General features: G+C 66.5%; 1 protein-coding gene across 1 annotated transcript; it reads left to right on the top strand.

The window, feature by feature from the left end:
• The first annotated feature begins 344 nt into the window (after nucleotides 1-344).
• On the top strand, nucleotides 345-8,067 carry AP3S2 (adaptor related protein complex 3 subunit sigma 2). The gene is made up of 6 exons (XM_082488559.1): nucleotides 345-504; nucleotides 840-931; nucleotides 1,053-1,164; nucleotides 2,847-2,918; nucleotides 6,511-6,618; nucleotides 7,199-8,067. The coding sequence occupies exons 1-6, from the start codon at nucleotides 436-438 to the stop codon at nucleotides 7,325-7,327; spliced, it is 582 nt and encodes a 193-aa protein (XP_082344685.1). The 5' UTR covers nucleotides 345-435; the 3' UTR covers nucleotides 7,328-8,067.
• The last annotated feature ends 4,344 nt before the right edge of the window (nucleotides 8,068-12,411 follow it).

Here is a 12,411-nt window from a genome sequence, read left to right as displayed (position 1 = left end):
ACGGCCGCCTCCTCCCCGGTGTGGTCCCGGTGGCTGTCGCTTGCCCCGGAGAGGGCTGGGGCAGGCCCCTGTCCGGTAGCCCGGTCCCGGGGGGCCGCCGGCCTCGGCAGCGGGAGAGCGGCTGCGCCCCGGCCCGGGCACCGCCGGAGAGGCGGCTCTGAGCGCCCCCGCTAAGGCCGCTCGCGGAGCCCCGGGCCGTCCCCGAGCCCCGGCACTGCGCGTCGGGCCGCGGCCGGGCCCCGGCTGCTGCGGGGCCGCGGGGTCCCCGCCGGGCCGCCCGCGCTCAGCCTACCGGGGGCCGGGCCGGAGCGCCGCCCCGCTGCCCCGCCGCCGTTTCCGGGGCGGGCGTGGGGGGGTTCCTGCGGGGAGACTGCGGCCGCTGCGGCCCCGGTTCCGCTCCCGGCCCGGCCCGGCCCGGCCCGTCCAGCCGCCGGGATGATCAACGCCATCTTGGTGTTCAACAACCACGGCAAGCCGCGGCTCGTCCGCTTCTACCAGCACCTGGTGCGGGGACGGGGCCAGGGACGGGGACGGGCTGGTGGCGGCGGGTACCTGAGCCCGGTGTGGGGCTGGGGCTGTCGGGGGGGCTCCGCTGTGACGGCCCCGGGTTGCAGGGGGGATGGCTGGGGGGTGGTCCTTCGTGATGCCCCATGGCCGGGTCACCCCATGGCCGGGTCACCCCCACGGCTGTGCCTGCGGTGCCCGGGCCGGCGAGGAGCCGGGACCTGCCTGTCACCCGGAGCTGCGGCTCAGGGCGTCCCTGGGGTGGCGGGGGAGAGTGGGGGACGTGGGTCTTCCAGGCCGTGCACCCATGGGTGCTTGCCCTCGCCTCCTTGCAGGCGGAGGAGGTCCAGCAGCAGATCATCCGAGAGACTTTCCACCTGGTGCTGAAGCGGGACGACCACATCTGCAATTTCCTGGAGTGTGGCAGGTAACCCGCTGCCCGTCCTGTGCGGGGGGGGCCGTGCAGGGCTGTCCCCGCGGCCGGGGCAGTGCCTGGGCTGCCTGTCCCCCCCCAAAGCCCTCCTTCACCTCTCCTTGTGTCTCCCCAGCCTGTTTGGCGGCTCGGACTACAAGCTGATCTACCGCCACTACGCCACGCTGTACTTCGTCTTCTGTGTGGACTCCTCGGAGAGCGAGTTGGGCATCCTGGACCTCATCCAGGTCGGTCTCTCTGCAGTCGGGTTCGCTGCCCGAGGGCGGCCGGCGGACACCTTCCCCCAGAGCGCAGTCCCCACCGGGCAGCCCAGCCACGACACCTTTCAGGTGCACTTTGTCTGTGGCACCTCTGCGCTGGGCCTTCTGGAAGCGCCCGAGAAGGGGTTCGGGGGGCTGCCGCGGGGAGGGCTTGCTGCACACGCGTTGGCCGACACACAGCTCCTCCACCTGGAAGCAGCGCGGGAGGTCAATCTGAATGAATGGCTTTAAAAAGTAGAATCACAGAACCATTTAGGTTGGAAAGGACCCTTAAGATCATCGAGTCCAGCTGTTAACCCAGCACTGCCAAGTCCACCACTAACCCACGTCCCTCAGCACTGCATCTACACATCTTTTAAATACCCCCAGGGATGGCGACTCCTCCCCTGCCCTGGGCAGCCTGTGCCAGTGCTTGACAGCCCTTTCAGTGAAGACTTTTTTCCCAATATCCACCCTAACCCTCCCCTGGTGCAACTTGAGGCTGTTTCCTCTTGTCCCATCGCCTGTTCCTTGGGAGCAGAGCCCGACCCCCCCTCTCTGCCCCCTCCCATCAGGGAGCTGTAGAGAGCGAGAAGGTCTCCCCTCAGCCTCCTCTTCTCCGGGCTGAACACCCCCAGGGCCCTCGGCCGCTCCTTGTGAGACGTGTGCTCCAGACCCCTCACCAGCTCCATTGCCCTTCTCCGGACACTCTCCAGCACCTCAATGTCTTGTCATGAGGAGCCCACAACTACGAGTGCATTTTTAAAATTGTGTTCAAATGCTGTGGACTTGTAAAGGGGCCTTTGCTAAATCCGGCTAGCGGCAGGCGGGAGAGTGTCGGCACAGGAGTTGGCAGGAGCCGTCTGCCCTCCCGGGGTCACCCGCCCTGGGACCACGCAGTTCCCATAACTCGGCCCCTTTCAGGCCGTTCTGGTGGGCTGCAGCACTGCCCCTGACACGGGGACCAACCGTTGTCCCAGCGCTGCGGCAGGTTAGGACGTCGGCGCCTGGGATTCCGCCCAGAACGGCCAAGTCCCGTGTTGCAGTGACCTTGACCTTGTGCTGCGCCCCTTGAGCGGGGGCTTGATCAGATCCCTGCAACGAGAGGTTCCGGGTGTGCGGGCAGTGCCTGAAGGCAGCAGCGAGCGGGTACACACCGCTGCTGTGAGGGAGCCTCCCCGGGGCTGCAGGAGGAGCCCTCCGCGCTGCCCCGGTGGGACCCGCCATGCCCTCCCTTCGCAGCCGGCACAGCCAGGGCCACGCTCTCGCTCCAGCCGCAGCCCCTTCCCAAGACAACCTCTGTCCTCAAGCAGGTCTGCGCTTCTCCGTCTGGTTTCTGTGCTGTGGCAAGAACTGGCACCAGTGCCTGCGTGGCAATCCCCTGACGCGTGCTGCCCCCGGCTGCTGCCGCGCTGCGGGGGATCCCGGTCAGCCCCCGGGCTGGACCTGCCTGTGCTTGCCCTGGGAACGGGCACTTCCCTGCCATCGAAGGGAGACGGGGTTGCTGAGGGGGTTTTGTCCCCGTGCGGGGTGCCAGCCTGGGGTGCAGCGAGTGCTCTCGCAGTTTCTGGTCGGGGCTGCGGCGTGTTGTGCCTGCAGGCCCCGGGGCTGCGCGCGGGAAGGACCGTGCTGTGCTCTTCTGTACTGACCTTCACTTTCTGCCGCCCCAGGTGTTTGTGGAGACGCTGGACAAGTGCTTTGAGAACGTCTGTGAGCTAGACCTCATCTTCCACATGGACAAGGTGGGTTGTAGACTCTGTGTGCTCCTCTGGGCCACCACTGCTGGGCCACCGCTCCTCTGGGCCACCAGCACCTGGCTGCCCCGGAGCCCTGTCCTCCCTAGAGCCTGTGCTCTCACGGGCAGGCGCCGCCCCGGCCCTGAGCTCTGGAGCCTTTCAGGAGAGGCCAGTGGTACATTTTTTGGGGAGAGATTGAAATCCTGGCTGGGGAAGTCGTCAGCGTGGGATCTTCCTACGCTGCTCCCGTTGCGTCCTCCAAGAGATCGGAGTTGCTGGGCTCTGTTCCGAGTCCAGGCGTAAGCGGCTTTCGGCTCTCGGCGCTCGCCCCAGTGCGTTGCGGCTGCAGGGCTGCGCGCTCCGCTGTGGCACGGCCATGGTGGGCTGCGGGGGCTGTCCTGGTGAATGCCACCGGTGGTGGGTAACCGTGCGGTCAAGTGACGGGGATCTGCGCTGAGGCTTCGCTCTCGGCCTTCTGCCCGGGCCGGCGCTGGTGGAGCTGGGCAGGCTCTGGCCTGGCGCAGGGAGGGTTCGCCTCTTCTCCTGCACTGTGGGCCCCGTGGGGAGTCTTGTTAACGTTTTACTAGAGCTGCCCAGGAAAAAAGGGAAGGAACAATGGGAGTGTTTGGAATACAAAGTGTTTGGTAAACTTTGGTTTGAGCCACAGCCTTTAATGCTTCCTCTATAGCTGGACAGAGTTTCTGGGCGGAAACCTGTCCTCTTTGATCGCCTCATAGATGCGGCTGAAGATAGCCAGGACTTGGAGAGAGAGACTTAGCTGACATGTGCTGGACTTGCGTTGCTGTTGATAAGGGTTTTCTTGCTTTGCTGAAGACAAAACATGCCAACAAAAAGGGGAGTGGGAAAAAATAAGGCTGTAAAATGTTCCATTTCTGTTGGTGATTCCAACTTACGAACTCTGGCAGTGGACTGGAGTTAGCAAATCTTCTTAGAAGGCGGTCTGGAGCAGCTGAATGTACCAGCAACTGGGGAAGTAAGACTTTCGTTTCATAATTTGCCCGAATGTAAACTTCAGAAATGTTACAAGGTTGGTTATCTTGTCAGCAAAAGCGTTCTTATCAAAGTGAGCAAAAGGAGAGGAAGGAGGAAGTCAGAAGGAAGGAGGCGTACCTGCGGGAGGAGGGATGGCAGCCACCCAGATCACCTCTGGCCACATCTGGGGGAGGATGTGCTCTCAGTTACTTATTTTTGTGGCGTGACCAAGACCTGGCAACTGTGCACTCAATCCGCAGCCCACAGGCAGAAGAGATTACCCTGTTTGTCTGTTTTGCCAGCGGTAGCACAGATTGCCCTTCCTCTGAACTCCGCTGCCAAGCGAAGGGTTCGAAGGAGACAGGAGTCGGGAGGGTTTCTGATAGGAGAGGCCCCGGGCTCGCTCGCCGCGAGGCTGTCCTACCAGTCGGGCTTGTTTACTTCCCATCCTGTGCTCCCGCTGCTTCCCAGCCTTGATTTCAGTCCTTGGCCGCTATCAGCTTGTCCTCTCATCTCTCTTTATATATTTGGCATTTATTTATTTCTCAGATGTGTTCGTGTTGAGTGCCGGTGCTTTCCAAGAGCTTGGTTGCAGCCGGGCGGCGTCGGGGGTGCTGGGAGTACGCCGGTGCGTCCTGCTCGGCCCCGGGTCCTGCCCCTCGGCTGGCCGGCAGGGCTCTCTGCGGCTGCGACGCTGCCCCAGCGCTCCCACGGAGCCCTGCCGCCGGGAGTTCAGTTTGTCACAAGGCGTGCAGGGCCCGCTGCTGCCCTCCGCTCTGGCAGATGGATCGCAGAGTTTGAGTGCCCGACTGGAACAGGAGAAGCGTCAGCGGGAAAGCGCTGATTTGTCGAGCGGAGACTTCGGCTGTGAACATCCCCAACCCATCAGGTCCTGGCTGGGATTCGGGTCCAGCCTTGTCCGAGTCCTGTGACTTTCTATTACTGCCTTAAGATACTCTCTGTATGCAGCACGGGGGCTGTGAAACGAGAGCTGCTGCGGGTTTCAGGTCCCTGGTCTCGCAGTGGGCAGCTGGATGGGGTGGTTGGGTCTGTGATTCTCGGGCATCAGTGACACCAGTGCTTTTAGGCTGTCAGCTTTGGAACCAGTGACCTCAGAGCCGCAGGGCTCCCTCTTTCGCAAGGGGAGGCTGGAGCCCCGAAGCTGTGGGGAGGCGCAAAGCAGGCTCTTGCCCAGCCCCTGGTTGTGCTTCGTACCTTGGAGGAGAACGTGAGTTTTGCTAAGCAACTGCGAGGTCCTGGAGAGGACACGGTTTGTTCAGGAAATGCTGTGTTTCAGTTTGGAAAACAAAAGCTTGCTTGGGACTTCTGCCCTGTTGGTTTTGGTCCAATTTGGGTTGATGCCAGATCTTGAAGGAACAACATTTCCTGCAGCCCAGATGCTCTCCTGTTGTGGGGAGCCGCTAGCACCGTCCGGTGCGGTGTTTGCCGGGGCCAGGCTGAGCTGAGCTGAGGCTGCGCTGTGGGACAGCGGTTCCAGTGCTGCGGATGTCCTGGGAAGGTGCTGTGTCGCCCGTGGTTCGCCCTGCGCAGTGCTGATCCTGCACACCCTGCTGCTCCTGGTGCTGTCGGAGCAGGACGGGACCCGTGGGGAGCCCTGCGGGGCATCAGGCTCGCCGCGTGCACAAAGCCGGGTTTCCCCCTTCTAGCAGGTTCTCTAGCTTGCTTTATTTTTCACAGCATTGCCCTGGCAGTAGTAGCACATGGTGCAACCTGCCCTCTTGAAGCCATAAAACGATATAACAACTTAACCATCTTCCAGTAATAGCCTGTTTCGTGAAAGTAACCAGAGACCCATAAATTCATTATCTGTGCTGGGTGGTTGTTAGGAGCTGCTGACTTAGCAGGGAAAGCGGGGCTGTGCGGGGCGGTGGAGCCAAGGTGTGTTGCAGCATTTTCTCCTGCTGTGGCTGCGGGGTATCGCCGGTTTCCCCCGGCCGGGGCTGGCAGGAGGGAGCAGCTCACTGCCTGGAGACTGCTCTGGCTCATCCCTGGACCCGGGCGGACGCTGGGGGAGGCAGCAGACTCTCTTAGCAGTTTCTGCGCGTGTGTCACAGTCCCATCTTTCGTAAGGGAAAGCAAAGAACGTGGGCTCTGGCCTGGCTTTCTGGGTAGAAGAAACTGGTTCTGGGAAGAAGCGTCCTGCCCGATGGCTCCGGGAGGTCCTGGCACCGCTGCTGCCCTGTGGGCTCCTCTCCAGTGTGCTTTCTAGGCAGGGTTCCCCCTTGTCACCCCGGCCCAGGGAGGCATCAGGCTTCAGTTGGGGCGTCGGAGGTGGGGCAGCCGGGGTGAGCCAGCACGCCGGGTCCCACCTGGGCTCTCCGGGGGCTGCCCTGTGCCCGGTGGTCCAGCGGGCGACGTTTGCTCCGGCCCCTGGGTAGGTGTCCTCCAGAGCAGAGGTACAAGCAGTAAACGGGGGCTGTGTGGGCTGAGGGGAGGACGGGGCTGGATTTGCGTCTCTCGGGGAAAATGCCAGCGCCCGACGCGCTTCCACACCAGCCTGCAGGCACTGTGGCCGCTGCCGCTCCTGGCTGGCCTGCGCGCTGGGCTGGGCTCGCAGCCTTCCCTTCCCTGCCTTCCCTCGCAGGTTCACCACATCTTGCAGGAGGTGGTGATAGGCGGCATGGTGCTGGAGACCAACATGAACGAGATCGTGGCGCAGGTGGAGGCCCAGAGCAAGCTGGAGAAGGCGGAGGTGAGTGGCGATGCTGCGGCTCTGCCCCGCGGGAGGCTGATGTACTGCAGGCTGCGAGGGGGGACAGCCCGTGGGGTCTGGAGCTGACGTGGGTGGGGTACCCCCAGTAGGCCCAGTCTCTGCCTGCCGGAGTCCTCGGGGGGAGGAGCACTGGGGCCATCCCTCCCCAGCTGTGCTTCGTGCGTAGGGAGCAGCCCGAGCACGGAAACGGCTGTTCCCATCAAGGGTAATAATCTGAGGTAGTGAAAGGTTTATTGCCCTTGTTTGTGCGGTCATTGTGGAGATGCAGCGTTGCTCCCATCACAGGGAAGCACCGCCCTGCCCCTGCCGCTCCCAGTCCTGTGCTCTTAATAGGACTGGGTCCGTCAGCAGGGTGGGAGGCGGACGTGGGGGCTGCGCCCGTGCCGAGCTGTGCGGGGGGAACGCGGCCGGGCCCTGGGGCTCGGGGGAGGCAGGGCAGCACGGAGCAGGGCTCGGGTCGGGGATGCTCCTGCTGCAAAGCGCAGGGCTGAGCTGGGAGCCCCTCGCCGGGGGGCTGTGGGGGGAAGGGGCTGGTGGTTACTGTCCCTTCTGTCGGCAGGGGGGTCTCTCGGCCGCTCCTTCCCGTGCCGTCTCAGCTGTGAAGAACATCAACCTGCCAGAGATCCCTCGCAACATCAACATCGGAGACATCAACATCAAAGTGCCCAACCTGTCGCAGTTCATGTGAGCGTCCCGCGGTGGGGGGGCTCCCACGCGCGTGGGCTGTGGCCTGTGGCCTGGGCTGGCTGGGGAGAGGAGCTGGCTTCGCTGCCTCCCCCTGCCCCCGCCCCATCAGGGTCTCTGCCCGTGCGGCACACAGTGGACCCGGCGTGCTGCCGGGGCGCCTGGGCTGGCTGGCAGAGGGGAGGGAGCGGTGATGGGGCTCAGCGAGGACGGGGTGGTCACCCCGGGCCTGGGCTCGGTTCTGCTCTCTGGTTTCCCAACAAGAAGGGTGTCCTTTCTTCCCCTCCCTCCCCGTGGACGCGCAGCCTCTCTCCTCGCTGGGGAAGAGCCGATTTCTGCCTCTCCCGGCACTTCTTGGGATTCCTGGTTGTAAAAATGCACCTGTAGCTGATGGCTCCCACGGGAGCCGTAGTTGTTGTCTCCTCTGTCCTCCCCGGGCTGGGCTGTCCCCTGTCCGGCATCCCTGTGCCCACCCTGGTCCTGCTCGCTGGGTCTGGCTGGGATGGGTACCAGCCCGCTCGGGTTTGCTGGTGGGACCAGCTGCGAGGTCCGGAGCTGGGACCACTGTGCGTGGTACCTGCTGGACCGGGAGAGGGAAGGGAGGTGCCTGCTGCCTCTGCCTGGGCTGGGCAAGCTGCACTGGGAGCCACGGGGCAGACGAGCTGCCGGCTTGCAGGGTTGGGGCCAGGCCAGGCTGGGGCCTCCTGGAGCATGTCCCTGTGTCCTAATAAACCACCGTGTGAACCTGTGTTTGCCATGAGTGCTGCTGGCCCTGCCCCGGGGGGAGCACCGGGAGGGGGCTGTGGGCGCCGGGGGCCTCTGCGCGGCTCTGGCAGGGCGGCTGCAGCCCCGGGGGGGTCACGGCTGGTGGGGAGGCTGGTGCCCAGGCTGCTGCGTGGGGGTGGGAAAGGGGACCCTGGACCCCACCTGGGGAGGGCTGGTGTTGCTCTCTGGAGCAAGCAGGGGGGAGCACGATGGCCCCGCGTGGGCTGCAACAGTAGTGTCCCCTGCTCTGGGCCTTTGGAGGCAGGATCAGCAGCCTGCGACCTGCCGGTGCCCGCTGCCCTCCTGCCGGCTTTCCTGCCTGCTCTCTGCTGCAGAGCATCCCTCGCCTGCTCTCAGGGCAGCTCAGCCCCGTACAGCTTCGCAGGGGCTGTGGGGCTGGGGCTAGCGTCCCCCCGAGGCCCGGGGGGAGCGGGGCTGGTCCCAGGGGTCAGACTGAGCATGGCTGCGGGGGACAGGCAAGGCAGCGAGGTCCCTGAGCAGCGGGGCTCCTCGGACTGGGTGCCCTGGGCCACTGGCTCTGCTACGGCTCCATCTGGCCACCAGCCTCCGGGCTGGCTCGGGGGCCCCTTCCTCTGCTTCCCCTCCGGCTGGTCCAGCTGCGCTCCCGAGGGCTCTGCCTCCACTTCCCCTGGCAGGGAAACCGTGACTCTGCCTGGAAGGAATTTTCCTGCCTTCGTCTTGTCTCCCCTCCCTGCAGCTTAACCCTTCCCCAGCTGGCCATGAGCCACCGCCAGTGGCTTGTGGAGGTCAAGGAGCTGGGCAACCTGCTGCTTCCTCTTCTCCACCAGCCCTCCTCCTCCTCCTGTTGGCTGCTGGAGCAGCATGGTGGAGGGAGCAGGTGAGCGGTGCTCAGGGCTGTGTCCTGGGGCTGGGACACGGGGTCCGACAGGCACTGGGACAATTGGAATGTAAAACTCGGCTTGACCCGCAGTGAGGAACCCGGCGCGGTGCCCTCATCCCGCTCTGCTCCAGGCCTGGGACACGGGGGTGCTGGGGGGCTCAGGATGGGGCAAGTGGCCCTGGCTGCGATGGGGCATGCCGGCGTCCAGCCCTGCGCTGTGGCACGGCGGTCTGCGGTGCAGGATGCATCCGGCCACACGTGCTTCCTCTGCGAGGAGGAGATGTTTGTGCACAGCCACTTCTGGTAACGGCTCGGGCCTCGCTGCCCCTTCCCCCATCCTGCCGGAGCCGTGGGGCTGCGGGGGGCCGAGGACCACGCTGGGGCAGGGTGCGTCCCTCTGCTGCTCCCGGCTGCTCCCTGTCGCCTGTGTGGATGAGGGCAGAGGCGATGGGGTGGTTCACCCCAGGATGAGTGGGGCCAACCCCCTGGACCCCCATTTCCCCCCCCGAGGAGGGCTGCAGCCCTGACCCCAGAGGCCACGGGGTTGTGGCATGGCCGGGGCAGAGGTGGCCCTGCGATCCCTGGCCCCTCGGCTGCCCGGGCGCCCGGGGGCCTGCCCAGGGTGGGGAGCCCCAAGTGACCTGGTGGAGTGGAGGGAGGAGGTGGTGCTCAAGGCGAGATTTGGCTCCCGCTGCGGTCAGCAGCGTTCCTGCCCAGGGCAGGGCTGGAGGCACTCAGCGCTGGCAATCACCCTGTGTGCCCCAAGGGGCTGCGGCCGGGTCACCGCACCCCTCCTGCACCCCGAGGCGAGCTGGGGGGACGCAGCGTGTGCGGGGACGTGGAGGGCAGGGGCTGCCTGGGGGGCTCACTGCTCTCCTGTCCGAGCTGCTTGCGTGGTCTGTAGATGGGAGACGTCGCTGGGTCTTGGGGCTGTCTCCCGCTGCCATCGCCCGTCCCCAGCCGGGCTGTGCTTTGGCACTGATGGGTGCTGGATTTTGCTGAGTTTTTGCTTGCCGGAGCGCATCCCCCGGCTCCAGGCCCCCCTCCCCTGCGGCGAGGCGGAGGGGAGCAGGCGATGGAGCCTGGCGCCCGCCCAGCCCCTGCGCAGGTGCCTGCCGTGCAGCGGACAAATGTTTACCCTCGCCCTGCCAAGCGCCGGACGAGCCCCGGCCCCGCGCCCAGGCTGCGCTGGGGCACTCCCCGAGCGGGGACACCCTGGGGCCCGGCTGTCTCGGGGCGCTGCACCCCGCAAACCCCTCTGTGCTGCAACCGCGGCCCCGCGGGCTGCCCACAAGGACCGGGACATCTCTGACCCCACTGCAGCCGGGGCGGGGGGTACCAGGTGGGGCTGGGGGTGTTGAGCGAGGGGCACCCCCCCATGCAGGGACACCAATCCCGGTGTGCCTGGGTGCTCCGGGTGCCGTGGGGAGGTGGCACAGCCCGGCTTGGTTGCTGCTGGGTGATGGTTTGTCCCCTTTCCTGCCACCCCCGGGGATGAGCATGGTGGCCAAGGCCACTGTGAGGGAGGGGACACCCCACAGGACCCCGGGGGGGCTCTGGGGTGTAGGGGCTGAGCGGGACGGGGTGGTTCGTCCCCAGCAGCGATGTGCTGCGGTCCCCAAGGAGATGTCCTCCAGCGCACATCCCCGACCAACACCTCCCAGCTGGGGCACTGGGGGGGTCCCGCAGCCTCGGGGGGTCCCGCATCCCCCGGGTGGGGGGTGTCCGGCTCTGCCCAGGGCTGGGGGCACCTTCCCCAGCAGAGACCCCCCCCCCACCCTGTTCCTGCGCTGGGCCTGCGGGAGCCCGTGCTGGCGCCGGGATCCCCCGGGCCGGGCTGTGCCCCCGCTGCCCCCCGGCCCGGGCAGAGCCCCGCCAGCCCCCGGGGCCGGCCAGCAGCCCAGGGGTTAAGGGGGCGAGGAGGTTCGCGTTACTTCCCTTGGAGCTTTAGGAGGAAAGTTTCCTCCCGCTGGCGGCTGAGCGAGTAGAGCCCAGACGTCCGAGAGCCGGGCGCAGGCAGGGCGCAGGCAGGGTGCAGGCAGGGCACAGGCAGGGGAGCAGGCAGGGCGCAGGCAGGGCGCAGTCTTGGGTGTCTCGATGGGGATGGGGCGGGCGGGACCCCCGCTGCCCCTCGCTCCCCGCGGCTGAGCGCTGGAAGGTGAGTGGGGGGCGACGCCGCTGCCTTTGGAGAGGGGTGTGTGTGGGGAAGACCCCGAGCCGGGGGTCCTGGGGGTCCCCCACCCTGGGGGATCGCTGGCGGGGGGTGCGCGAAGGGGCCGGGCCGGGCTGTGGGGTGTGGGGCAGGTGGTGGGGCGGTGGGCTCGCACGTTCGGGGCTGCGGGGTTCGTGTGCACGGGGGTTATAGAGCACATATTGGGGGGGACTTGGGGTGTCGGCCCATGGGGGCGCATGAGGTTACGGCGGGCCCCGGGATGTGTGTGCATGTGAGGGCACGGGGCGTGCGGGGCCAGAGCCTCATGTGCCCATGCGGGTGGCACCCAACGCCCGTGCCGTGGGTGTTGGTCTGTGGGAGACGGGACACGCGCGTGTGCCGGCCGCAAGGGCTCCGCGGAGCGGGAGGCTTTGCAGTGGGGGGAGCAGAGGGCTGCGTGCGCTGGGGCTGGGGGAGATGGGGCACGTGGGGTGGTGCAGGCAGCCTGGGCAGGGGGCTCGCGGAGGGGCGCGGGGGCCAGCTGGGGTTAACGGGGGAGACGTGGGGGGGGCAGTGCTGGGGCGAGCCGGGGTGAGTGTGGGTCTGTGTGGGGAGGGCCAGCGCTGGGTGCAGGACGGAGGGTGTGCGGTGCGCCCGGCACCTTCCCGGCTGGCTGTGGCCCCCAGTCCTGGGGGAGCTGTGCTGGCCGTGATTTGGCGCAGGCTGTTCCCCAAACCCTGTGCCTTTGGCCCAAGCGAGGGCAGGGGCCGGGGCAGAGCGTGCCTGTGCTGCAGCCCCGCGCGCAGCGGTGGCCGGGCAGGCCGTGGGGATGGCGGGGCTCTGCAGGGCAGGGGTTGCCCAGGAATGCCGCAGCATCCCGGGGCTGCTCTGCCAGGAACGGTGACGCTGGCGGGTGCAGCTGGGTGCTGTCGAAGAGAGGGCACGGCTCCCCAAGGACACCGCTCAGCCTTTTCCCAGCCTTCCCCCTTGCCCCAGAGGTGCCTGTCCCAGCGGGACGTACCCGTGTCACCCCGCTGGAGAGATCAGATCTCGGGAAGGGAAGTTTCTATTCCCAGGGCGAGACGCAGTGCCACCCCTCCCCACCCTGACCCTCACGGGGACTTTGCGCTGTGGCTTTCTGCTGTGCCCCGTCCGCCACCCCAGCCCGGGGAAACCGCTGGCAGAGCTCCCGGGGCTGAGCCGCACGGCCTGGGGGTTCGGGCTGCTCTCCCCGGCCAGGGCACGGCTCTCACGGAGGAGCGTGTGCCCCCACCCCACACGCCCGCGCCCCGGTGCATTTGCATGGCTC

The sequence above is a fragment of the Vanellus vanellus genome (genome assembly GCF_965231255.1).
Source record: "Vanellus vanellus genome assembly, chromosome: 11".
Taxonomy (NCBI): domain Eukaryota; kingdom Metazoa; phylum Chordata; class Aves; order Charadriiformes; family Charadriidae; genus Vanellus; species Vanellus vanellus.
Note: the sequence above shows the minus strand (reverse complement) of the source record. Positions and strands in the feature narration are given on the sequence as shown.